At 39.1% G+C, this 27,998-nt stretch overlaps 1 protein-coding gene across 1 annotated transcript in view; it reads right to left on the bottom strand.

Annotated features, from left to right (window-relative positions):
* The window catches only part of KLHL13 (kelch like family member 13), an 83,601-nt gene that overhangs the window by 1,171 nt on the left and 54,432 nt on the right, over nucleotides 1-27,998 (bottom strand). The window contains exons 4-8 of the mRNA XM_059385191.1: nucleotides 23,651-23,783; nucleotides 22,903-23,099; nucleotides 11,117-11,912; nucleotides 2,836-2,949; nucleotides 5-78 (exon numbers count right to left, since the gene is read on the bottom strand). Of these exons, the coding sequence (XP_059241174.1) occupies nucleotides 5-78; nucleotides 2,836-2,949; nucleotides 11,117-11,912; nucleotides 22,903-23,099; nucleotides 23,651-23,783 (1,314 nt within the window). The remainder of the gene's footprint in view (nucleotides 1-4; nucleotides 79-2,835; nucleotides 2,950-11,116; nucleotides 11,913-22,902; nucleotides 23,100-23,650; nucleotides 23,784-27,998) is intronic.

Below are 27,998 nucleotides of genomic sequence, written 5' to 3'. Positions count from 1 at the left end.
GCGCCTTCTGGATCCATTTGTCGGTGTCCGGGTCAAAGCACATGAGCTCCTTTTGGAAAGTGTCATGAGTGATTCCCCCTAGAGAATGAAGGTAGGCACGAGGGTAAACAGATTATGATAGAGATGCAAAAGTAAATAAAAGGCTCTCTATCCTAGATCGTGGATGTTGAGCCAAATATTACGGACCTTAGGGCTTATTGTTAGTGTTCTTATAAATATCTGCCCTCCAGACGTACTTTCTCTGGGATTAAAAATCCAGAAGGTGGGGGCACCTGGGTGGCTCAGTGGTTTGAGCCGCTGCCTTCGGCTCAGGTCATGATCTCAGGGTCCTGGGATCGAGTCCCGCATCAGCCTCTCTGCTCAGCAGGGAGCCTGCTTCCATCTCACTCTCTCTGCCTGCCTCTCTGCCTACTTGTGATCTCTCTCTGTCAAATAAATAAATAAAATCTTAAAAAAAATTAAAAAAAAAATCCAGAAGGTAACACTTTCAGCTTCTTAGAGAACAACAACAACAACAAAAATCTAGCTTATGGGGGCGCCTGGGTGGCTCAGTGGTTAAGCCGCTGCCTTCGGCTCGGGTCGTGATCTCGGGGTCCTGGGATCGAGTCCCGCATCGGGCTCTCTGCTCAGCGGGGAGCCTGCTTCCTCCTCTCTCTCTCTCTGCCTGCCTCTCTGCCTACTTGTGATTTCTCTCTGTCAAATAGATAAATAAAGTCTTTAAAAAAAAAAAATCTAGCTTATGTTATTGCAAGGACTTTCTCAAGCAGAGAGCCGTGGAATTTAAGAGGCTTTGCTAAAGGAAGAGAGATTTGGGCCACTTTTAGAGCTGAGTCTGCCGTAAATCTCAGGTCCAAAGCATCATGCACTTCTTTAAAAAAAAAAATTTATTCATTTGTCAGAGAGAGAGAGAACAGGTAAGGGGAGCGGCAAGCAGAAGGAAAAGGTGGCTTCTTGCTGAGCCAAAGAGCCTGATGTGGGAATTGATCCCAGGACTCTGTGATCATGATGTAAGCCGAACTCAGATGCTTAACTGACTGAGCCACCCGGGCACCCCCAGAATCACGTACTGCTCCTGCTTTGGGGTGGGCACACGCTGGCAGCTGAGCACTGGGCTCAGGCATCTGAATTCCAGTTGTTCATTTCCGCACTTAACCATCTAAGAATCTCTACTCCTGTTATCTCATTAGCATTGAGACTATGAAGTCAAATCAATCAAAATGCTTGGAAAAGTTGACCATATTATCCAAATGTCCCGGCATATGAGATTACTCAGCGTTGTTTGTTTTTGTCGAGTTTCTGTTGGGGGGGTGCAGGAAGGTAATGTCATCTGCTCTCAGCACGGACGAAGCTAGATGCTGAACACGTACAGAATCTATGATCATTTCTGAGAACAGTTGGTAGATCATTAGCAGTCTGCTGTTGACCCACTGAGTCCTTATCATCTACAGAGCATGTCCTGAGATCACACAGAAATCAGTCTACAAGGAAAGTACTGGACTCTATGTTCTACAGATTGGCGAGAGAGCTACACAAATTTTCAGTCATATCAATCAAAGCATTCCTATCTGGGGGCCAGTCAGCAATCACTGTTTCCTCTCTGCTCTTTACTTTTTTTTTTTTCAGTTTGAGAGTCAGCTCTGGTCCTATCCTATTCTTGGCCAGGGAGGTCATTTGTGAGATGCACGTTAGCTATGGCGAAGTGTCACGAGAACAATTTCATGTCCTTCTCCCCAAGGATATGGAGCTCTCATTATTACGGCATAACAGCTATACACATAAAATAGGTAGAGGGTGTAAATCATTGATTAGTGGAGCATAAGATTTCCTGGATGGCTCTTTCAATAGAAGACACCCCGTAGTTGCTCATAAATTTAACTCCCCAAACCTGTCAATCACCCATTCAGGGCCTTTAGCTGATCCCTCCTGATTATAGCTTTCATAAGGCAGCGGCGTTCAGAGACCCAGACCACCACCATCACCTTAATGCTTTTGCTTTCTAATAATGTAACTGCTGGCCTGGCACCGGCAAGCTCTCAGGAGAAAAATGTGTCAAAAGTAGACTACGTCAGGGCCAGATGAGAAGAAGCGGCCTAACAAAGTAAAATGTCAATAGTGGAGGTGAAGATTACATTCAAATGAGACTCCTTTCTGCATCTGATGGGAGAATTATTTCAACACCAACAGTCTGGGAATGAAAGTTGTTACTGCAACAAATGGTAGCCATTTTAGAATCTGTTATAAGAAAAATATATGCGCATGTGGCCGACACATATATAGGTAATCAGCATGGCATCATTCACGCAAGGACACCACAGTCGAGTCCCCTGATAATGCTGAGGAAAAGGGAAACCCCTATTATTGGTGTGACCATTATTAAACACTATGTATATTATCAGGAACAAGCTTACACACAGTAGAGTTATGTGTTAAATGATGATATATTTCCTCATAGAGTTTGGCTAAATGTAAGCTCAAAATGAATTAAGTATTGCTACAGGGACTATGAATAGGGGTTGTTGGAGTACAGGGTTTATTTAGAGTGTGGGGCATGGGGACCGAAAGGCAAGCTGAAAAAGCTGAAGGCTTTCCAGTTTCTTCCAAGTTATGTATTCATAGCATGACTGGTTTGCCGCTAGTCTTATGAACTCCTAGAATACCAAAGGCATCTGTACGTAAACGCACATGTACAATATAGCTTCCCAATTATATTTTGATGATCCTTTTTTCTGGATTCTTTTTTTTTTCTGGATTATCTTTCTAATACTGTAGGTAAGATGGTGCCACAGTTAAAAGGGTATGTATTATATTAATCACATCTGTGTTATAATGGTTTACCTGAAATATACATGACTCCTCCATACACAGTTCCAGCATGGCCATAGTGGGGTTCACTCATTTTGGCAACATAGGTCCACTCATTTGTTCTTGGATTGTAACACTCCACTGTGGCTATTGTTTAAAAAAAAGAAAAAAAACAGACAAGAAAATAATTTATAATTTCAAATTTAGCAATGAGCTATTTTTCCCTTTAGGTAAAAGAATAATATTTAAACAATGAAACCCTATATATAACAGATATGAGATACTCTTTGGGAGGTCTCTTTTTTCACTTATTGAGATTATATTACTAAGATGAACCATTAATACACTTAACATTAGACTAGAGGCTTATGTGATAATCTAACACATCTCTGTTACTGCAGAAGTTGCCAGGATTTCTTTTCTTCTAGTATCTTGTTACATCTTTGTAATTTGACATTCCTCCCATTTCCTTGTTCTAAGTATGTGGGAAGATGAGGGTGCCTGGGTGGCTCAGTTGGTTAAGTGTCTGCCTGAAGCTCACGTCATGGTCCGGGGGCCTTGAGATGGAGTCCCGTCATTGGACTCCCTGCTCAGCGGGGAGTCTGCTTCTCCCTCCCCCCGGCTCGTGCTCTCTCTTGCTCTCATAAAAATAAATAAACCAAATCTTCAAAAATGATAAATATGTGGGAAGTTGAGAAAATCATAAGGAAGAAGAAAAGTCAGTTCTGATCCACCACCTAGGAAACTAAGGTTCATCGACAGGAAGCACAATCTGAGGTTGAGAATGTATGTCTGTACGTACACACACCACCTGGCGTATGTTCTGGCTGCCTCTTGCTTTATTTCACATCCGGACTACACAATAGACATTGGCAATAATTCTACATTTCTACATTAAGGCCAATATCACTGTAGCCAGTCATGCTCCTACTAGAAGATGACTGGTAGCATAGTATGACAGGAAGATTTCTAATAGGGGCACTTCCTTTCAGTAATAGATTTATCATCTTTAACAGAAAGTATTTTGGAGAAGTGACCTCAACCTATTTAAATATCACTCTGTTATAAACTCAAGAATAAAACGACGGATAGAAAACTTAATCCTTTTTGAAGAGGCAGAAAGAAATAGGGCTGTTCTGAGTACTCTGGTCAAAGACACAAAGTCTTGGGGCACCTGGCAGGCTCAATCAGAAGAGTGTGTGCATCTTGACCTTGGGGTTGTGAGTTCGAGCCCCACGTGGAATGTAGAGATAACTTAAATAAATTAAACTTTGAAGAAGAAACAAACAAAAACCCCATACAAAGTCTAGGTAGACTTGAAAATTTTATACTATTGGCAACCTGATTTTTTGTCTCCCCTAACCCTGCCTTTTTCTTAGGAATAGAACCACGACACTGCACACAGAAGCGCCCTGCTAGACTCAACATTCAAGTTCCCTTGAACCTGGAGATGACCAAATGATGTAGTTTTAGGCGATGGAACAGAAGCAGAAATCTACTGAGTGGGGCCATCTGATCAAGCCACTGGAATGCCTAACGGATGAATCATCCCTTGAACAAGATTTCTGATTTAAAAAAAAATAATAATAACATGAGAATGAGAGATGCATTTTCTACTCTATTCAGTAATTTCATTTCTGCACCAAATTGACTATGTGGAGCACTTATTTCTCGCCTAACAGCTCCTACATTATACCACTTCTCATATCCCTTCACTGATTGCCTTTTGCACTGGCTTGAGCTTTACATTTTCGGGCTCATCTCAAAGGCTTTTCCTGTTCTCATTTTGATCTACTTTGTTGGTTTTGTTCATTGCTTTAGGCCTGGATTCTAACCAACTCTATTTCTTCTTCTTCTTTTTTCCCCCTCCCAACTCTATTTCTTCTAAATCCTTCCATTAAGTAGCCAGATCCTGCAAAATCTTTCCCCCGAACAAGAGCTATTGTCACAATTCATGGCAAGCTGAAACGGATTGATACCGGTTTGGGCCATTTGTAGTCACTGGGCGTCTTTTCTAATGTTCGTTTCCATTTGCCTTGAGCACGACTTTCACTTAATTGACAAGCACAATCCTACTGGACATACATTATTATCTCTCTCTCTCTCTCCCCCACTTATAGAGGATCTAGTATATTGATTGGTACTTGGCATCAGCAAAGTAATTAATGGTAGGGTTTTAGCTGATAAAAAAAAAAGTAGTCTAATCACACATCCTATCAGTGAAAGGGTTTTAAAAGACTTCCAGAGATCATCTTTTCCACGTCTCTGATGGCAAAGACAGGTTTTACTATAGTTCTGTGCTTTCCTTAATGGAAAAATTCTGCTTTGAACTTTGAAATTTCTAGAGTGTCACAGTCTCTCCTTATGTCTAATTCAATCTATTCTGATGGAGTTTCCATTAGTTTCCTCCTATTTCTTTTGGAGTGGAGCTAGCACTTGAATAGCTATTCACTCTTTATGATTATTAAAATTTTCCCATGTAGAAAGATAATGCTGTTCTTCTGTCAGTGAATTAATTGCATTTTTTCCCCTAATAGGGGTTATAAGAATCCATCTATATTTTCTCATACAGGAGTAACCTAAGTGTAAGACGGCTATTAACCACCAATAATATAGAAACTATGTAGTAGTTCATCATCCCTCAACTTTTCTTCTTTGAGCTGTATCATTCATATCCTTCAGCTTTTCCTATCATTAAATATCTACTCTCAACCTCTAGACTGTCTCCATCAAGTACTGTTGTTCTAAGTCAAATCAAGAGTATTTAGTTTTAGGGGCGCCTGGGTGGCGCAGTGGGTTAAAGCCTCTGCCTTCGGCTCAGGTCATGATCCTGGGACCCTGGGATCGAGCCCCGCATGGGGCTCTCTGCTCGGCGGGGAGCCTGCTTCCTCCTCTCTCTGACTCCCTCTCTGCCTACTTGTGATCTCTGTCTGTCAAGTAAATAAATAAAAATTAAAAAAAAAAAGAGTATTTAGTTTTAAAATAGAACACATCTGATTAAAAGTATATACACACACAAGTCCTTATTTTCCATAAGGAAAATGGGCTATAGGCTTGTGTCCAAAACCTTGAGAGGGGAAGGGGGCAAGGGATAATGCAAGGGACAAGACAGTGCTTTTGTCATAGTCTATGAGAGGTAGGAATGGCAATGAATTAATTAGAAAAGTCTAGAAGAAGGTTGGGCAAATTACAGCCCATCAGCCAAATCCAGCATGCTATCTGCTTTCTGTATGGCCCACAAGATAAACATGTGAATGCCTTTTTTAAAAAAGATTTTATTTATTTATTTCAGAGAGAGAGAGAGAGAGAGATCACAAGCAGGCAGAAAGGCAGGCAGAGAGAGAGAGAGAGGGAAGCAGGCAGAGAGAGAGAAGGAAGCAGGCTCCCCGCTGAGCAGAGAGCCCGATGTGGGGCTTGATCCCAGGACCCTGAGATCATGACCTGAGCTGAAGGCAGAGGCTTAACCCACTGAGCCACCCAGGCGCCCCAAACATGTGAATGGCTTTTTACCTTTTTTAAAGAGTTGGGGGAAAAAATCAAAGGAAAAATGTTTTGTGACTTATGAAAATCATGTGGAATTCAAATGCTGGTTTTCCTATAGAAAGCTTTATTGGAACACAGCCTCACCCGTTTGTTTATAAACCATCAGTGGCTGTTTTTGCAATATGACAGCAGAGGCAATTCGCTGTGACAAGATCCTATGGCCTAAGACGCTGAAAATATGGACTTTCTGGCCCTTTTCAGAATTTCACTGACCCTTATTCTAGAAAGTCACCTTCAGTGACGTGCAATTTCAGTTAGAGACCTTCTCCAATTTGAGAATTACATGCAGGTTGCTTCGTTCACACCAATCATGAAAGATTTGTAGTTGCTCAGGTGATTCTACTAGAGTCCAGAATTGGTCCCAAGAGATGTTGTGGGGCTTACTTATTTTTTTTTTTTTTGAGAGTAGGCAAGGGATGAACCCTGAATCACCACTGGAACCACTGGTGCTTAATGAAGAAAACTGCAAATCCATTAAAGGATATGGGGCAGTTGATAACTTTCAGTCATTTTACTGCACATTTATTTGAAAAAGAAAAACTAACACGTTTTTCTGTAAGTTACTTCATTATCCGAAAGCTTGACTTATTAATAGTTAACAGAAATGAAAGCTATCTGGGCTGTCATATTTCTCTTCCATATAGAAAACCTCAATGGAAGATCAATTTCTTAAATGACAGAAGTTTGAAAGATGCCAGGAATAACGGACTCCTCTTCCACTGAAGTGACAGCTCCTCTAAGCTTCATGTAGTTTCCGACTGTACCTGGTGTCAAAGGAAAGCAGCATTTCTAAGGAATTCTACTGCAGCAATATACCAGGCTCACACAAACATTGATAGGATCTTTTTGATGTACTATGGGCATAGGTCCATCCATACACACTCCAAGAAGGGCTGTTAAAAGACCAACTGCATTAAAACGATCTAAAACGTCTTGCAAATGCTGCCACTCTTTTCTTTTCAGAATTACGTCTAGGAGATGGTCATTGCATACACGCAGAATAAATAACATACTGGTACTAAATGAACCTAACTAATTTTTTTAAGAGAAGATTTTACTTTTAAGTAATCTCTACACCCAATGTAGGGTTTGAATTTATAACCCCAAGATCAAGAGTTACATCTTCTACCAACTGAGCCGGTCAGGGGCCCTGAATTGTTAAACTGTTAAATGAGTCTCCCATTGATTCCCATTTGCCTGCCACCTCTTCACCTCCATTCTTTATTTACAGATAATAATACGGCAGAGTAATCAGTTAAGATGGGAATGTGAAGTTAATATAACAGATGTTCTTTTTTTAAATATTCTTTTTTAAAAAAAATATTTTATTTATTGGACAGAGAGAGACACAGCGAGAGAGGGAACACAAGCAGGGGGAGTGGGAGAGGGAGAAGCAGGCTTCCCACCGAGCGGAGAGCCCGATGCGGGCCTTGATCCCAGGACCCTGGGACCATGACCTGAGCCGAAGGCAGACACTCAACGACTGAGCCACCCGGGTGCTCCTATAACAGATGTTCTTGTGTGTGTGGAGGGCGTTCCCATAAAAAAAAAAAAATTATGGAGCAGGAGAAACGTTAAAAACCCAGCCTCTGGCTGGAACATTAAGAAATATAAGCAAGAGTCTTTTTAGGACCTAAATCTGCTATTCAACGAAAACCATGGGTCCGAGAAAACTGGAAAGGGCAAGAGACACCTATACAAAGAGAAACATTATTGATAAAGAGAATTCAGAAGAAGTCAACAGCACAGAATGTGAGGAGACTGTTTTAAAACAATCTACTTCTTGCTCCCAAGTACGTCTAAAATAGGAGAAAGGCAAAGGAGGTGGGGTGGCCTGATTTCACTGCACTTAAGCCAATCAACTCATTTTCTAGAAACAAATAAACAAACAAATGCTTCCAATATATTTTAACTTAAAATATTTACTACAGACTGGCTTTTGCTGGGTATACTGATTTTAAGGCAAACAGTCATTTTCTACAAAAGCATACTTAGTTGTAGATGACAGGAGGTAATTTGAAAGGGAAAGAAATGTCATTGGCCTTTAAATGGAATCAGAGTTGTTTCTTGGTATTGAGGGCTTGTGTCTCTATTACAACCATCTATGTATTTGTGAAACATGCAGTTTACAAATTGAGATAAAAATGGGCCTCTATTTACCATCTGGAGGGGTAATCATTTTTGAGACTATGTAAGTCATTATCCTTAGGTTTAAACTCTGGGAGATTGTGATGGTAAAACCTAAATAGAATGAAATAGTTATTATGAATTAGGACGGGCTCATGAGAAACATGCTTCTCTTGTTCCTTTTAATGCAGAAGGCTATTTTTATTTTTTTTTTATTTTTTTTATTTTTATTTTTTTTTTAAAGATTTTATTTATTTATTCAACAGAGAGAGATCACAAGTAGGCAGAGAGGAAGGCAGAGAGAGAGGAGGAAGCAGGCTCCCTGCTGAGCAGAGAGCCCGATGCGGGACTCGATCCCAGGACCCTGAGATCATGACCTGAGCCGAAGGCAGCGGCTTAACCCACTGAGCCACCCAGGCGCCCCAGAAGGCTATTTTTAATAAGAGATAGAGGGTGTGATTTCTGAAGGTCATAAGCGAGGAAGGCAGCCGCCTGCCCAACGGGGTTGTCTACTTCTTGTTCCCAAATGAGTCGAACATGGCAAGAGCTCAGCAAAAGAAAGCCTCTAGCTTCTTGGTTTTATGTAATGACCATCCTTGGCCTGAAGATGACAGATTTTCAGAAGAATAAGGCCTCGTTCCACCTATTAATTAGAGGGGATAACATCGCTAAGCAAGCACCGACTGAGAAACTGGAGCTCTTTCTCCTGAGGAAAGCAGGTCTGAAATGGCCACTCACGGCCAGGACTGACCACCTACCATTTTGTAAACCTGAAGAGATGATCTCCTACGAGTGGTTTTCCTAAGAAAGAGCCAAATCCCTAGTTACAGTTTCTGAATACTTCCAGACATCCCCTAATTTAAAATGGTATCACAACATGAAAATCATGTGTGTGGGTCGAGCGAGGAGACCTGAAATGACAATTCGACGCTAAGGGCACTGGTGCCTCAGATGCTCTGAACAGCCTGATTATTACAATAGATCGTGCAATTTGTGTGGTTCGTGAGGATGACCCTGAGTCCAACCATTTCGAAGGCCCAGTCTTAGGAAAAATACTACTATGACAATAAAGGGGAAAAAAATTGCAGGTAGGAGAGATTAGTAATATTAAGATGCCCCTAACAAGAAAGGGCTTGATCAGGTGGAGAGCATTAGAGCTGAGAGCAGTTCTTTTTGCCTCCAATAAATAGCTTATTCTTAAACCATTAAGCTACCAAGAAAAAGATTCTGATAATTACTCTCAATTTATCCAGAGCCAAGGCCAATATTTTCCACGTCCCCACTATTACAGAGCCCGGAATACTGGTCAACTACGAGGACTCTATTCATCGCAGAATGAAAGAGTGGTGAAAAAAAGAGGCCAAACGATGATGGTAATGACAGAAATGGAAGGCGTGACAGAAAATGTGGTCTTCCTGACTTCTTTTTGGACAGCTATCTTATTCCAATTTCATCTAAAATAACAAAATTAGAGTTCATTTATGTAGCCAAAGTACTGCTCTATGTTAACTGCACTTGAGACCAATCTTTGATTAGGGAGACAAAAAAACGGCCATCTAATAAAGCTTACCAGAGCAGTTTACGGTGAAGAAAATTGTTCAGTATTTCACTGAGAGAATGATTTTTTTTAAGATTTTATTTTTCATTTATTTATTTGAGAGAGAGAGAGAGCAAGAATGTGTGAGTTGGGGGGGACAGCGGAAGAACAGAGAGAGAGGGACAAGCAGACTCCGTGATGAGCATGAAGCCTGACCTAGGACCCGATCTTGTGACCTGGAGATCATGACCTGAGCTGAAATCAAGAGTCAGACGCTTAACCGACTGAGCCACCCGGACACCCCAAGAGAGAATGATTTTTTTTTTTTAAAGATTTTATTTATTTATTTGACACAGAGAGAGAGATCACAAGTAGGCAGAAAGTCAGGCAGAGAGAGAGAGAGAGAGAGAGAGAGAGAAGCAGGCTCCCTGCTGAGCAGAGAGCCTGATGCGGGGCTCGATCCCAGGACCCTGAGATCATGACCTGAGCCGAAGGCAGCGGCTTAATCCACTGAGCCACCCAGGCGCCCCGAGAGAATGATTTTTAAAACTAATACTCACAGATCACATTACTCATGGTAAATACATTTGGGATAATAATTGAACTTTGTACATTTAATCGACAAAGAAAATTATCTTTCTATGTGGTCTAGGTTCTAGGATAGGGTAAAAGATTATGTAAAAGAAGAAATGATAACAGTCCTCTGTAAGGAAGGATTTTAACCTGTACAGTAAAATATTATGTGGGCTTTTAAAAATGGAAAATAAGGAAACATGCCAGACTTCTGTCCAAGATTCTATTAGAATTTAAATGAGCAGAGTATACTTTGTAGTTACACTGTCAAGATGAAAGCCATACACACTGCCAAATAAAAATATTCTGCAACATACTGATGTATTCCTAAGATATCATTTGTACCCTCGCCAAAAATATAAATCTGGATTAGGCATACGGATTGTCTCTGATATTTCCTGAACAGAACAGTTTAAATGAAACCCTAGCTACATTTTTGTCTTTAATTTTCCAGAGCTGCTTATTTTATGGTTTAATGAGAATTTGGGGGTAAAGAAATTAGCCTCTCTGTTTAACATAAATGCACACACTTACGCAGTTCACCAGCTGCATTTCGCCCACCGACTGCGTACAGATATCCTTTGAGGGCACTTAGGTGGAAAAAGGTGCGCTTTTCATTTAAAGATGCGACCTGCATCCATTTATTGTAGCGAGGATCAAATCTGAAGACCGTATCGACTGCCGTTTTTCCTTTTGTGTCATAATTGCTCTGTCCGCCGACGACATAGAGGAAATTTCCAATGACAGCAATGCCATGCTGGTACCGTGGGGCATCCATGGGGGCTAACGATTTCCATTCATGGGCCTTTTCATCATACATGCGCAATTCCTTGCTGACAACCAGCTGCTGCCTCAGAACTCCTCCGAGTGTGACCAAATGAGTGGTGTCAGAGCGAATGGCAGTCCTGTCTGACTGCATCACTGGCTGCATGTATGGCATCATTTGGTAATTGCTGGCTTCCAAAAGGAGATTCACACAGGTATTGTCAGTTCTCATGAAATCCACGGTTTGCACATAATTGATGAGCTCCTGCGGTGTCATCAGTGGAAATCGTATGTTCTTCATTAATTTGGCAGCAAAGTCCATCCGAGGCTCTTCTAGGCGTAGCCAGCGACAGGTAGCCTTAAAGAGCTCAAGTTCAGTGCAGTGCTTAAGGCTATTACTGGAAAGCACAAAGGCAAGACGCTCAAAAGGGAGCTTCAAGAACTCCCCAGTGCTCAGCAATGCGGGAAAATTCTTCAAGACAAAACTGTTGACATATTTATCCACTTCTGTCAGATTGTAGGTGTTGGCAATCCGACCAACTTCGACACAATTGTCTAAAGTGACCTATTAAACCAATAAGAAAAATTAAAATGCTACCAAGTTCATGACACTCCCAGTCTGGATAACATAAATACCTGTTCTAGAAGAAGAGTAAACTAAGCTTTTTACTGTCCATATAGATGCCAATCAAAATTCTTATCTAAATACATTAATAATCTAAAGAGAATTCACAAACCACCTTTATCTAGTCCCATAGAAGGGTAACTAAAAGAAAATTATCTACATCACATCAACAAGAGAAAGGATAAAAACTCTGTAATCCTTTCAACAGATGTAGAAAAAAGCATATGACAAAGTATAACATCCATTCCTGATAAAAACCCTCAACAAAGTATCTTTAGAGGGAACAGACCTCAGGCATAATAAAGGCCATATATGAAAAACCCACAGCTAACAACACACTCAATGGGGAAAAATGGAGAGCTTCTCCTCTGAGATCAAGAACAAGACAAGGATGTCTATTCTCACCACTTTTATTCAACATGGTAATTGAAGTCCTAGCCACAGCAATCAGACAAGAAAAAGAAATAAAAGACATCCAAACTGGCAAGGAAGAAGTAAAACTATCAATATATGCAGGTGATGTGATATTACATATAGAAAACCCCAAAGAGGGGTGCCTGGGTGGCTCAGTGGGTTGGGCCACTGCCTTCGGCTCAGGTCATGATCTCAGAGTCCTGGGATCAAGTCCCGCATCGGGCTCTCTGCTCAGCGGGGAGCCTGCTTCCCTCTCTCTCTCTCTCTGGCTGCCTCTCCGTCTACTTGTGATTTCTCTCTGTCAAATTAATAAATAAAATCTTAAAAAAAAAAAAAGAAAGAAAACCCCAAAGACTCTACCAAAAAACTACTAGCACTGATAAATGAACTCAGTAAGGTCACAGGATACAAAATCAATAAATGGAATCTCATCGCATTTCTATATACTAACAATGAAGTAGCAAAATAAGAAATTAAGAAAATCTCATTTACAATTATACCAAAAATGATAGAATATCTAGAAATAAACCTAACCAAGGAGGTAAAAGACCTGTACTCTGAAAACTATAAAACATTGGTGACAAAAAATTGAAGATGACATAAACAAATGGAAAGATATTCCATGTTCATGGACTGCAAGAATAAATATTGTTAAAAAGGCCATACTACCCAAAGCAATCTACACATTTACCAAAAACCCTATCAAAATACCAATAGCATTTTTCACAGAACTAAAACAATCCTAAAATTTGTATGGAACCACAAAAGACCCTGAATAGCCAAAGCAATCTTGAAAAAGAAAAGCAAAGCTGGAGGTATCACAAGTCCAGACTTCAAGTTATATTACAAAGCTGTAGTAATCAACGCAGTATGGTACTGGCACAAAAAGAGATACATAGTTCAAGAGAACATTAGAGAAAACCCAGAAATAAACCCATGATTATATAGTCTATTAATCCTTGACAAAGGAACAAGAACATGCAGTGGGAAAATGACAGTCTCTTCAACAAATGGTGTAGGGAGAACTGGAAAGCTGCATGCAAAAGAATGAAACTAGACCACTTTCATACACCAGACACAAAAGTAAACTAAAAATGGATTAAAGGCCTAAAAGTGAGACCTGAAATCATACAAATTCTAGAAAGAGAGCACAGGCAGTAGTTTCTCTGACATCAAATGTAGCAACATTTTTCTAGAGATATCTCCTGAGGCAAGGGAAAACACAAGCAAAAAATAAACTATTGGGACTATGTCAAAATAAAAACTCCTGCACAGCAAAGGAAATAGTCAACAAAACAAAAAAACAACCTCAGAATGGGAGAAGATGTTTGCAAATAACATATCCAAAAAAGCATTAGTATCCAAAATATATAGTAATTTATTCAACATGACACCAAGAAGACACAATAATCTGATTATAATATGGGCAGGGCAGAGGACAGGAACAGACATTTCTCTAGATCAGGCACTCAGATGGCCAAAAGACACATGAAAAGATGCTCAGCATCATGAATCATCAGGGAAATGCAAATCAAAAATCACCATGAGACATCACCTCACACCTGTCCGAATGGGCTAAAATCAAAAGCAGGAGAAATAAGTGTTGGCAAGGACATGGGGTAAAAAGGAACACTCATGCACTGTGGGTGGGAATGCAAATTGGTGTAGCCACTGTGGAAAACAGTATGGAGTTCCTCAGAAAAGTAAAAACAGAACTGTCTTATGATCCAGTAATTGCACTACTGGGTATTTACCCAAGAAATACAAAAAATACCAGCTTGAAAGGATACATGCACCCCTATGTTTATTGCACCATTATTTACAATAGCCAAACTATGGAAGGAGCCCAAGTGTCTGCCAGTAGATGAACAGATAAAGATGTGGTACACACACACACAGAGGAATATTATTCAGTCATAAAAATGAATGGAATTTTGCCATTTGCAACAGCATGGATGGATCTAAAGTGTATAATGGCAAGCGAAGTAAGTCAGAGAAAGACAAATACCATACGATTTCACTTATATGTGGAATTTAAGAAAGAAAACAAGTGAACAAAGAAAAAAGAGACAAAACAAAAAAACAGATTCTTAACTACAGAGAACAAACAGATGGTTACCAGGAGGGAGGTGGCTGGGAGAATGGGGGAAACAGGTGAAGGGGATTAAGAGTATACTTATCTTGATGAGCACTGAGTAATGTACAGAATTCCTGACTCAGTATATTCTACACCTGAAACTTACATAACACTTATGTTAACTATATTGGAATTAAAATTAAAAAAATATAAGTGGACAACAAATATTTACTGAATATTGAAGAACTTAAAAAGTATCAAAATCAGTAATCAGAAGTTACCCTAAGAAACAATGTTGTAACTTGATTATGGCCAAAATAATTCCTTTTCTCTTCTTGAAAAATGTATGTTCCCTCTCAAAAAAAAATAGTAAATGAAATTCTGGTTAGATGGAAATTTTGGAAAAACAGAGGATTATTCTATTGTGGTTCACCTTAATCCACTTCTCAGTCATGATTCTTGAAAGGTACATTGCTAGCAGAACGGCAAACAGAAAACCTCTTATACGGGATCTCTAGATCACTCTTTCATGTAAACAGTCATAGTTCATTACTGTAATGCATTTTGATTCCTTCAAAAGTTATTGTTTCCAATGAAGGGAGTTTAATAAGGCAATTATTCCTAGGGTGGAGTTATTTTCACATTATTGATGTGGCAATACAAGGAAAGGAATCACTTCCGTGAGGATTGGAACAGGTGTATCTCCACCAAACTTAACTCATGGCACAGTTCATTTCTGGCGTCTATGATGATGGCTTGCCACAGTTTCCCTTGGCCATTCTCCTACTCCCAGCAAAACTAGCTCTGCCTGGAGTCAAAATGAGCCTAGAAAAGTCTCCCCTGCACAGAGGACAATGCAGCAAAAATGGAAAATAGGAAAAGAGGACCAGTGATGGAGAGGCCCTTTCTTTCTGATGCTTTCATGACTGGTCAAAAGTAAAAACAGGAAAATCATATCAGCAAATATTATGTGAGGCACAACTCATGGAAGCAGGGCTACCATACAAGTACCTGTGTGTATACAAACACACGAGCAGGTCACAGGCAAAGGACTCAACTCTTTTCTCTTAATTTTCTCAGTGTGTGTGTTCACATATGTCACGAAAACTTCACGGACGCAACTGAATCGTTAACAGGTTGGCCGGTGATTAAGAGAAAAGCTGGCTACTCCTTCTATTATCCTTTTATTTAAAAGCTGAAATGAGACTAAAATAATTACTCCTCCGCATAAAATATCAGCCCAGGTAAGACAGATCATCACTGAACGCTCTAAGGTCACGGCACACACACACAAGGCTATTTTCATAGATTGATTACTCAGGAAGAATTTGAACAATTTTAAGCATCTGATCTGCTTTATGGGAACTGCCAAAAAATTTTAATTGCTTTGTATCCTTAACAGCTATATATTAAAAAGCCAGCCAAAACAGAACTGCAACACAAAAGAAGTAGGAAAAATAAATGAATTTAGGAGACTTTTGAAATACACAGTTTCACTCCGTTCAGTACCTTGCTTTTCCAATGCAGTTTAATAAAAAAAATACATTTCAATCCAATTTTAGGCGTGGCACGTTGGCGTCTCATAAAAGTTTGCATCGTATAAATGAGGTTACAGTCCATCCCCAGGTGCCCAAATCACCTCAGGTGGCAGGAATTAGTGACTTGCTGAAGCACTGAAGATGGAGCCTTTCCCCCAGAACAAGGGTAATTTGCACTTTGGAACCCACTGACTAGTACGAATCAGCAAAAGCTGATGAGAACACAAAAATAATTATTCCCAGGTATGCAGATTCTCACCATTAGGGATATAATTGCCAATAAAAAACACAAAAAATAGGAACTTCAAATAGGCAAAATGATACCGTCAGTCGCTGGTCACCAAATCTAAGTCCCAATTTGTAGCATATAAAATGAACAGAGAGAAAAAACTAAAAACCAAACTGTATAATTTAGAAATGTGATTAAGATATTTAGTTCCTTCCCCTTCTCCCCCTTCAACTTCATCCAATAAGAAAATAATTAATAAAATAACAATATTAAAAAAACCTACCTTTGATTTAAGGGCATTTGGAAAATATCCTCTATATATCGGTATCCTCAGAGACATATACACAAAACTACAAAAGACCTTGACAGACCTCCTAGTATATCCAGATAGCTGCCTACTCTTTTCTTAAAAACCATCAGAGAAAGGTATTTCATAACCTTCGTCTTCTTGACAGAAGGACTAGCATTTTCTATACCCCATGTACAACAGCTATCACACTGTGGGTAAATAACGAAGGTTAAACACTCTAATTATCAGCAATATAAAAATTAAGATGTGAAGAGAGATACAACTAAAAATAGAATGCATTCTGAATTAGTATAAAATATTACTAGACCCTTAATTTTTAAAAATGAAACCCAGATAAAAACTATGTAATAGCAAATTAGTTGTTTATGAAGTTCGTGTTATCAAAGCTAAAACAATTAATCATAGATTATAGGGATTATAGAAGCAAAAAGTCTAGAATAACAGTTAACAATATAAGCAGATCAAAATGATGGGATAATGGTAAACGATTTTGGAAAAATATGCAATTATTCAATTATGGCTCATTTTCATCCACCTCTCAGTCATGACTTGAAAGTGCTTCAGTTAACATATACCCAAATATTTAGCCTAGATAGTATTCAATAATGGATATGTGCAGTAATGTAACATTTAATGAAATTCATGTATATATTAGAATACATTACATTTTGAAATATAAAATATCAAGTTTAAAGCTTATTAAAAAAAAGCTCATAAGTGGAAAGAACTCTAATTTCATCTGAATATATAACCTGGCCAAAATTCCAAAGAAGAGAGATTCTAGACATGAATTCAAATATACATTAGTGTTTTAAAGGATAGAGAAGTAAAAAAGGACAAAATTTCTCAACCACTTATGAGAACCAATAAAATTGTTCTTAAAATAATCAAGTGCATATCTAAGTTTCCTCTATATAAAATATTATAAATTATTCTATTGTAATCAAACCACCTTCCTAGGTCACCCTAAAGGCAGTTCCAGGCATCATAATTTTCAAAGTGGTGTTCTCATGAACACACTGTTACTCACTGCTGCTATATTAAATTGTTCAAATCACACTCAATGCACCCAAACATTTTATTACCATCACATGATATTTTAATGACAGGTTTCATCAGCAATCTGCAATGTTATTTTGTTGAAGATCACTGTGTTCTACAAATAAGCTTCCACTTAGGAGAAAAGCAAAAACAAAAATGAGTATCTGCTTCTATACCTTCAAGGAAAATGCAAAGACTAAACAGTTAGTTGGCAAATTTGAGGGGACTCCTCAGATGGTCAATGCACCAAATTCTCCTTGGTGGCATCAAGTTTATTAAGATGGGAGCCTGACATCAAGAACAACCGATGCAGAGAGAGACAAAGCGTGTCCATAGACTGGGAAGAAATCAAATAAGCTACTTTGGGGAAGGGGGAGCAGATGATGGAAGAGGCATCTTGTCCCGGGCCTTCTTCCACAGGTGGGAACATCACAGGACACAGGGAAGGGACCTTCTGGTAAGAAGAACAAAAAGACGATTAAAAATCAGAAACCTCCTGTCTCAGGCTTTGTGTCTCTTCACATTCTAACTGCTGTCTGAGGGGAATACTGATGGTGTGTCTCCAGCTTGGGGGGTCCAATTGTCTTACCGCTTTGCACTTCGAGTGCACATCCCTTCTTGGATACACTATTACATATTATAATGGTCATGGGAGAATGGATTGGTTTGAGCCTAGGTTGGGCCTCTGCCTCCCCTACAGAGTCCCACATGGCAGATGGGCAAGGATGCAGTGATTCTAGTTACAGGGAGGAATAATATTTAGAATATTTAACAACCAGCACAGTCTGGTACCAGCTAGTGAGAACAGATGCTCAACCATAGACAACCAGTATCTGGGTGTGACTGGCTAAACATCTGCCTTGACAATGAACTCTAGAATGGTGTGGTTGGGGGAGGGGAAGAACAGTTTTGATTCATTGTAAAATTATCTATAGCAGTTTTCCTCTGATTTGCATTAAACCTTCCCAAAGGCAAAAAAAAAAAAAGATCTGAAAAGACATGTTCGTTAATTTTTATGGGAAAATCCAATTTAGATCAAACAAGAAATATGAAATATAATTACTATATAGGAAATTCTGACATCAAGAACATTCCCAAAGCTTGCTGTTAATACCATCACTGAATAGCAAAAGAAACTGTCTTTTCCAATAATATCGTCTGCTCGCCTTCATTTTTCCCTTGAGAGAACTCCTTTTTTCTCTGCCTTTTGCCTCTCCTACATATTCATCTCCTTTCTTTTCTTTTTATTTTAAAGATTTATTTATTTTATTTGAGAGAGAGAATGGGTGGGGAGGGGCAGAGGGAAATGGAGAGGGAGAGAGAAAATGTCCAGCAGACTCCCTGCTGAGCACGGAACCCGATGTGGGTCTTGATCTGGTGACCTGAGCTGAAACCAAGAGTGGAACTCTTAACTGACTGAGCCACCCAGCCGCCCCTCACCTTTTTTGTTTTCCACTGTCACTAATTCTTTACTATCCTCGGTCGCCTCAATAAATTTTCTCTACATTTCATTGTGACTTCCCACCCCAGTCAGTGATAATAAATATACGAGGGGAAGCAATGTTATACACGCATCAAGGAAAAAACACCACACAACTTTAAAAAGGATTGAGTTTAAAGAAAGTCTAAAGCACAATGGCATCTTCATTCTCTGATTAAATATGCTTTTATATAAAAAGAAAATGGTTTCTTGCTCACCTTCCTTCTGGTTTGCTTATTCTGGATAACTGTATATTTAAATTATAATATTTCACTTCAATGACAAATGTCCTCGTTAAGCAACCTCATATTAAAAATTGGGGTTTGTGGACTAGCCTGTAATCCTCTGTAACAGTAATTCCTTGGGGCAAATGCTAGATGTTACAAGTTCCAAATAGCAGACAAACAATAAACAAAAAATTTAACCACAACCTGTTCGTAAAGCAGGGAATGGCTACACAGTACTTAGCATGCTGTAGTTATACAATGTCATAAAGACAAAAACAAATGCAATTTTTAGGCCTGTAACTAAATGAAGGTCATTTTCCATCATCTCCATGAGATGGGAGAGCAAATGTTTTCCGTTGAACAGATAATTTTACCTACTCTGCCTTACATCCTTTGCTGCTATCCCTTTGTATCCATTTCATAGTCCTCTTTTCTACAACTGGCAAGAAAGAAACATAGCAAGAACAAAAGCGCCAGATTCCATAAACTATAATACTAATTAACACCTTAAGAGAAAAGCATTACTGCAAAAGATGGCAAATTTGGGAGGGGAGGGCTTCTTGTTCTACGGAACCTGATGTTCTGTTCTAGAACACTGGTGCTTCTACCTCACCAAAGGTGAGCGTGGCTTTATTATCGTATTTAAAGTTATCATTCAAGGGGCGCCTGGGTGGCTCGGTGGGTTAAGCATCCAACTCTTGATTTCAGCTCAGGTCATGATCTCAGGGTCATGGGATCGAGCCCTGAGTGGGGCTCTGTGCTCAGCAGGGAGTCTGCTGAAGATTCTCTCCCTCTCCCTCTGCTCTTCCCCTGGCCATTTGCACTCTCTCCCTCTCTCACATAAATAAATCTTGAACGTTGTCATTCAAAACCACCATAAAAATGCTTTGTGAGTTATTTGCCGAGTCACATTTTCACTTACACAAATGATTAAGAATGGGATAGACCAAAATTATATTGGAAGCTTATTTTTCTTTCTAAAAACTCAAACCCAAGTAGTGTTTGGCTTATGTGAAGTATAATCACACCACATCATTAAAAACATAAAGCGACTCACTCAAAACCTTTGGTTTAAGCACAGAATCCTTAAAATATGAGATCATTCGATTTAAAAACTATCCATAATCTTAGCTTGTGGGAAAACTCAAAACAAATCTACCTTTGAAAAATACATTATCTCGAAACTTCCAGTTCTTATAAGTAGAAAAGACACCCAAGGGCAACTCTTCCGCCTGATCCACTTGATTGCTGAGAAGGAAACAGGAAATAAACAGGGTAAGGCTGAACATTTACCTAAGAAATGGAACACACGCAAGAGGGATGAAGGAAAAGTTGGATTTTATATAATCCTTATGCTAATAATCTACCAACTGTTCTAAAAAATTATCGTAGATTCTGAGATGGGATTATTTCCACAGTAAAATCACGCAGACATATCCTCTGCAAGCAGGGTGAAAGACAGGCTAAGTAGAATGGTGCTAAGAAAAGAGGTGTTTCCTCAGAGCTTGTAGAAACTTCTAAAACCGAGAGAGGGAGGGGTAAACTATACCACAGGTAAAGCTTTGTCAGAGATAAGCCTCTTCTCCATTAGAAGTGGTTTTAGGATGTCTGCAGAGGACACTAGAAATGAAGATCATAATCACAAGACAATATTAAGTGTTCACAAAAATGAAGAATTTTCCAACCAGGTAAAACACAGTTATAATAAGTGCTTCAAACAGGTAAAAGAACCAACATTCTGATTATAGAATATTTGTCACTATTGCAAAATTACTAGGATATCTTCTTTAAATAACTTAAGTTTTCTAGAACAAAATTGTTTCCTAATGCTGTTACTTTGACATTTGTATGCTATTATGACTTCTCATAAATCAGGATTTAGGGGCGCCTGGGTGGCTCAGTCAGTTAAGCTGCTGCCTTTGGCTCAGGTCATGATCTCAGTGTCCTGGGATCGAGTCCTGAATCAGGCTCCCTCCTCAGCAGAGAGCCTGCTTCTCCCTATCTCTCTGCCTACTTGTGCTCTTTATCTCTCTGTCAAATAAATAAATAAATAACTCTAAAAAGAAATCATGCTTTATTCCATTTGGTCCTTTTCTTTCAGGTAAAGGAATAGATCACAACCAGTATCTAAAGTCATAAGTACTAAACTCTGGTATTAGAGAAGAAGTCAACAATACATGTCTATTATTAATGATTAGTTCCAAAGAAATTACCACACTGTACTAAGTTTGGCTCAGGATGACCATGTGTTGTTGAGATCAGTGTGAAGGACTGTTAAGAGTCTATAAATGTAAGACTTCAGGTTATTACTAAGTTCATTATTAGCCTTGATACATTTAAAAAAAATACATGTAATTCAGTTCGGTATTTTCCTTGAGATGAAGCCATCAGACGATATCAGTGGCACAAAACTAGAAGAGAGATGCTTATAGGTCCTAAGGGGAAGGATCTCGTGTGCTTAAGTTAAAAGGAAATTCAGTGTTCAGATTCAGTAAGGATGACATACAGTATCACGGGAAATAAACTTCATGTGGTTACTTATATAGTACTGAATAGGGCAACACAGAGCAATGTTGTAACACAGACTGCCTTAAAAGTGTGAAAAATAGCAGTTAATTTAAAAGTTTATAAATAATAGTGAGACAGTAGTCTGAGTCCTTTAAAATGGAAACACAGGAACGAAACACATTTTCAATAGCCCAGCTAAATTAGCTGTGGGCTGACTCTGTAAGATAAGGAGTAGCTTATTAATAAAATCACTTAGGACATGTTCTCTTGAAACTTAGGGTTCAAAAAGCTCAACAGCAATTATTTACTAATATAAAAACTGGTATGACTTTAAATCAATTATAGAAAAATGTATTATCCACTAATTTAACAAATTAGAAAATATATCAAAATTGACCACTGCCATCATTTCTAGTCACAAAAGGCAGCTCTATAAGCTCTAGAAATCTTCTTGGCACTATTTCTTTGCAGCCAAAGCATTTCATTTCCCAGAAGTCAATAATTTAAGGGTCTTCAATAGGGCGGTGCCTTCAGGAACCATGTAACTGCTATGGAATTCGCTGATTGGTAGTTGTGCCCCCTCCTATCTCTTGAAAAGAGGCAAAAATGATTCAGTGGGTGATGTGTTTCTATGGAATTAACATTTGTATCTTACAGGCTGTCACACAGGTGTTACTACTTCTCAAGACCTAGCTCCCATATTGAAGGAAGAAAAAAAAATTACTGAGCCTAGTTTAAAAGACTTCGAGTTCAGATTATGTTTTCATGGAATCCCACCTAAGAAAGCTTGCCCGCCTAAAATCATGAAGGCAAACAAAACCAGATTAAAACATATAACATCAGTAAATGGGTTAATGTGTATATTTATTGTTATCAAACACTATTACTGTCTGATGTCATGGGATTACACGGAAGGCTTTTAGGAAATGATTCTGTTTTATAAAAAAAGACCTGTACTGTTTGGGTCTTAACTTCATTCCAGAACACACACTCCCTGAGTCCTCTCTCTAAGGGCCAAAGTTTCAATTCACCAGTTCACCAGGCTTTCCACAGGCTACCCCAGACTGTATTGTAGGAAAAGATTTGAAGATTTGAAGACAGCTTACCCCAGATATGAGAAATACTTTGCAGAAGTCCAAAACCGGCAGAATCTGAAGAAAACTGGCAGCTTCGAGGGTGTCCTGAAGGTTGTCCATGTTAAGAGAAAGCTTTGCAGTATAAATGAAATCAATAATTTTCCTTAAGCCGACTTTGCTCACACCGTGAAGCTTAATGCACATTAAATCTTGTTCTTTCATTCCACCTTAAATAAAAAGACATTCAATGAAAGGAGGGTGGGTAATTTAATTAAGGTCAAACTCACTTCTGCTGCTAATTAGATGCAATAAAATCAAGGAAGAGTTTTATTCTATGTAAGCATTCATGTCAGAGTCAGACTTCTACATATTTTACAGTTAAAAGAAAGTACTTAAGAAGGAATAGCTTTATACTAATGGAAGTCGTATATAATGTGAGAGCTTCCAAAACGTTCTCCTGTCACTTCCTATCTTTTGATGGGTTCAAGATTGTCTTAGTCATACCCAGAGCCTCTGGTAGAGCATCCAGATGTGCAGCTGGAAAAAAGAAGTTGTGAAACAAAAGTGGATGGAAGTATGAAAAAGGCACATCTGGTTCCCAACTTTTAAAAGCCGCCACCTACAACTACATGTACTGGGTGTATATTCCTTTGGAAACGATTTCTTCTTGGAAAGACAAGATCTAAGGAATTGAATTTCACTTTAGAAACAAAAATATGGAAATCTGCATTTTTCAGATTGTTTTAATGGGGGTGCAGAATTTAACAAGCCACCCTACCTGTGAACATTGCCTTGAAGTAATCACTAGCAGAGGCCATCATGACTCTATGCACAGGGAAGGCGTCATCTGTGTCACCAGGCATCAGGGTCACATCGCAAAGCAATCCTTCAAGTCGAAGCTGGTCAAAGCCCTACACCAAGAGCATGAGTTGAGCCACAAATCAGAGTGGAATGAGTATGCCAATCTCTGTCCACTAAAATTCTGTGTATACATTTGATGGGTGTTTTAGAAGATAAAACCAATAGAATAATTAATTACTCAGAAGAAAACCAAACAATTTACTTGATGTGGGATGATGATTTAATTCAAAGTAGGAAAAGGTAAAATTAAGACTAATTTAGATTAAGAGCACATATGGGAAGAGTATATACTTTCACTTCCTTATGCAACTACTGGCTTTATCTTATTTTGAAAAGAAATTACCACATATGCTTTCATTTTCCTGCGTGCCGAATTAGGGTGGTAGATAATGTGCTTTCTGTAATAATATATTTATAGTTCTTCTATTGTACATTCTGGACACACCCTGTTCTTTTTAGCTTTTGTGGGTTTTTTTGCTTTTTAAGGATTTATTTTTTATTTGAGAGAATAAGGGAGCATGGGGATGGGGGCGGGGTGGAGGGGCAGAGGCAGAGGGAGAGGGAGAGGTCTCTAAGCGGGCTCCTCGCCCAGCACAGAGCCCACATGGGGCTCCATCTCACAGCCCTGAGATCAAGACCTGAGCTAAAACCAAGAGTAGGACACTTAATGGACTGAGCCACCCAGACGCCCCCAGTTTTTGTTGTGAGAAAGAAAGGTATAGAGAGCCTGTGTTAATTGCAAGAAAGGAGTTCCTTTCTACTAACTAGATTGTTCCCTCTCTTTGAGAATTAGGGATTGTCTTAGATATCCTTATATGCGGAAGATTGCTGCTGCTTGGTCAATTATCCTTCAGGTATCAAGTTTGGACTTTGATTACCTTTGGAAAAAAGAGCTCAGGTAGGGCTAACATGGGACATAATTGTTCCCAAATGCCTAAAGTTCAGTGGAGAATTAATAGGTTGTCACCCACAATTCGGGGCCCTTGCGAGAAGAGGCCCTATTGGTTAGCTCTTCCACTCACTCCCATGATGATCCCAACCCATGACAAATAGACAGTTGTTCCTTTGGTCTCTTCTTGGGAGAATGCAACAATTTAAGATGATAATATGCTGGTAAAATGCACAAAACGGAGACAATACGTAATTTAATACTGAAGCTCAGAAATGAAGATTTTAGCAGGATTTACTCTATAATTCCAAATGGTAATATATTATTATTAAAAGTCAGGCAGGTCCTCATACTAGTTACTTTCTAATATATATTGTAATGTAATAATGTAACATAACAAGAACTAACAGCAATGAGTACTCCATCCCCTTCATATTTTAATGACCCCAAATAAAACTTTTATTTAAAGTTGTGTTTCACAGATTTAAGAAGCAAAAGGCATGACATACTGAAAAATGCAGTTTGAGAAATATTGATCCTCCCCATATGTAAAATATAAATCTCAGCCTAAACATCTTCTCATCATAATTTTTAAATTGCTTTTTAAAGAAAATGCTTGAATCTACAGAACTGGAACTTCAAAGAGATAATGTGATCCAGCCACTTTCTCTCTGGAGAGAGATATAAATATTTTTATTCCAAAAATATTTATACATTATACATATACTTTAGAACAGGATTATGTATCATATTTTTCTTTCTCCAACAGTGACTGACATATGTTTTTGTTCACAAATATCAAATCTTTCACAAATGCCTCTTTTCTTCTATAAACACAAACATTCTATACCCCACCCTTGATAGTTTCCATTTTTCCATTGCTAAATGATCTCCAGCCTCTGTTGTTTAGAGAAGTGAAGGTAAGAAGCGATGTCCATTGTAGGGGAATAGTCTCATGCAGAAGGTAAAAAGTAGCTCTTTGAAAATTCATATACAGGAGCCTACGGTGCAGTAAGTTTAAGGGGGATTGCCTTTCAAAGGCAGACGAGCACTGGGAAGTACTGAAAGTGACCATGGGGTGGGGCCAGGACTGTCAAGAAACTGACTGAGATGGAGGGAACCATCAGATAGAAGGGTTGAGGGACTGGCATGTTTGCATTCCCCACTGCCTGGTACACAGTTGGCACTTAATATATGTTCGATTAATGTTCAGTTACTGCGGGAACAAACAACCCTGATTTTACCAAGAAGCTGCCACCACTTGGTATTTTAAAACCATGGGGTCATGTTGAGCAGAGTTTTAGTTTTGAAAGAGAAACCAGGAATTTCATTTGGGAAACTTCTCCCAATAATAAAAACCAATTGTGCCCACTGTGCTTCTTTGTATTAAACAGTAATGGCTAAGAAGAGAGAAGAGGGATTGAACCAGGGTTGGTGGGGAAGGGTTGACTCACAAGGGCTTGGCCTTTTTCTCCCTCAGACAAATTGCAGGTTTAAAAAAAATGAAATACATGCTTGTTATAAAAATAGAAGATATAAATTGAAAACTAAAACACCATTTCTACATATAGGAAGTAATTATTGTTAACAGTTTAATATATATATGTCCAGGCCCTCCCTTCCTTCCTCACTTTCTTTCTTTCCAGAATTTATTTATTTCTTTGAGTGAGAAAGCGAGCGAGAGAGAGCATGAGCCGGGAGCGGGGGGCCGGGGAGGAGAAGGAGAAGCAGGTTTCCCCACTGAGCAAGGACCCTGACGTGGGACTCGATCCCAGGACTCTGGGATCATGACCTGAGCTGAAGGCAGGTGCTCAACATACTGAGCCACCCAGGCGCCTCTCCAGGCCTCTTTATACGTATGCATAATGTACTGTTTGCTTGTATGTATAATGGGATTTTAAATTTTATTTATTTATTTATTTGACAGAGAGAGTTCACAGTAGACAGATAGGCAGGCAGAGAGAGAGAGAGAGGGAAGCAGGCTCCCTGCTGAGCAGAGATCCCGATGCGGGACTCGATCCCAGGATCCTGAGATCATGACCTGAGCCGAAGGCAGCGGCTTAACCACTGAGCCACCCAGGCGCCCTGTATAATGGGATTTTAAAAAGTAGAATACTCTAGATATTATTATGCCTGTTAAAAATTCACTTGGGGGGGGCGCCTGCTTCCCCTTCTCTCTCTGCCTAGCTCTCTGCCTACTTGTGATCTGTCAAATAAATAAATAAAATCTTTAAAAAAAATTCACTTGGGCACGTAAAATGGACAGTATTCTATACACACAGATCTACTTCATTCTTTTTAGGGGATTCCATCATGCTGGCACCATTCATTATTCATCTGTCCCCCTCTGGACACTTGGGCCGACTCTCAACTTTTGCCATTACAAGCGATGTTGCAACAGACCTCCTTGTATATATACTTACCTGTGTAAGTAGATCTGTGGGAGGTATTCATAAAAGTGGAATTGCTGGTTTGAAGACGATGTATTTTTAACGTTTTAATAGCTACTGGCAAGTTAAAGCATATGGTTTATCTTGGGAAACTGATTATACCTTGGGTACTGGCAAAAAAGATGTCAAAATACCAATGCAGTGAGACTAGGTACTGTATGCCACTTTGCTTCATTTTTAGGCATGAAAAAAATTCCTGAATCTTCTCTAAGGTTTATACAGATAATTATCTGTGAAAGGCAATCATGACTTATTCTGTCAAAAGCAGTGATTGTATCCAATCCATTATTTTCTTCCACTAAAAACAACAAAAGCCCAAGCGACAAACAAACAAAACCCTCAGTTCATTTGCTAGCCCTTTTGCCTTTAAACCATTCCTACAAGTACTTCATACTTGGGAACTGAATGATGTTACTGGGCTCCATTCCTACTCCCTATTATTCCTCCTTTTTCCTTTCGAACAAAGGAAGAGCTGATACTTCCTGTATCATTATCTGTGTCCTTTCTCATTTTGTCCACATTCTATTAAAATACTGCTTGTTGAGGTATATACTCCATCCTCAAAATCTGGATGCTTCAGCTAAGACACAAGGAGTTTTTATACGCTTCACAAATCTGATCATTTTGCTTCCCTTTGCACCATCTTAAAAAAAAAAAAAAATCCTCTGCCCTTCCTCAGTATGATCTGGGATCCCCAAAGAAAGGAAGCTGAAGCTCCAAGACCACTTTCACCACATTCTGAGTCTCTTTTATTCTAAGCTTCATTTATCTACCTTTGCCAAAATGTCTGCTTCTGTGAGGTTCTGCATTTATTTTCACCACATATGAAGCAGTTTCTCTTTCTGTAGATTTCACAACCTTTATTTTCAACTGCATAAATGAACAATCCCAACATCCAATTCCATATTTGCCAATTTTATTCCTGA

This window comes from Mustela nigripes, chromosome X (genome assembly GCF_022355385.1).
Source record: "Mustela nigripes isolate SB6536 chromosome X, MUSNIG.SB6536, whole genome shotgun sequence".
In the NCBI taxonomy this organism is placed as follows: Eukaryota; Metazoa; Chordata; class Mammalia; order Carnivora; family Mustelidae; genus Mustela; species Mustela nigripes.
This window is presented reverse-complemented; position numbering and strand designations above follow the sequence as displayed.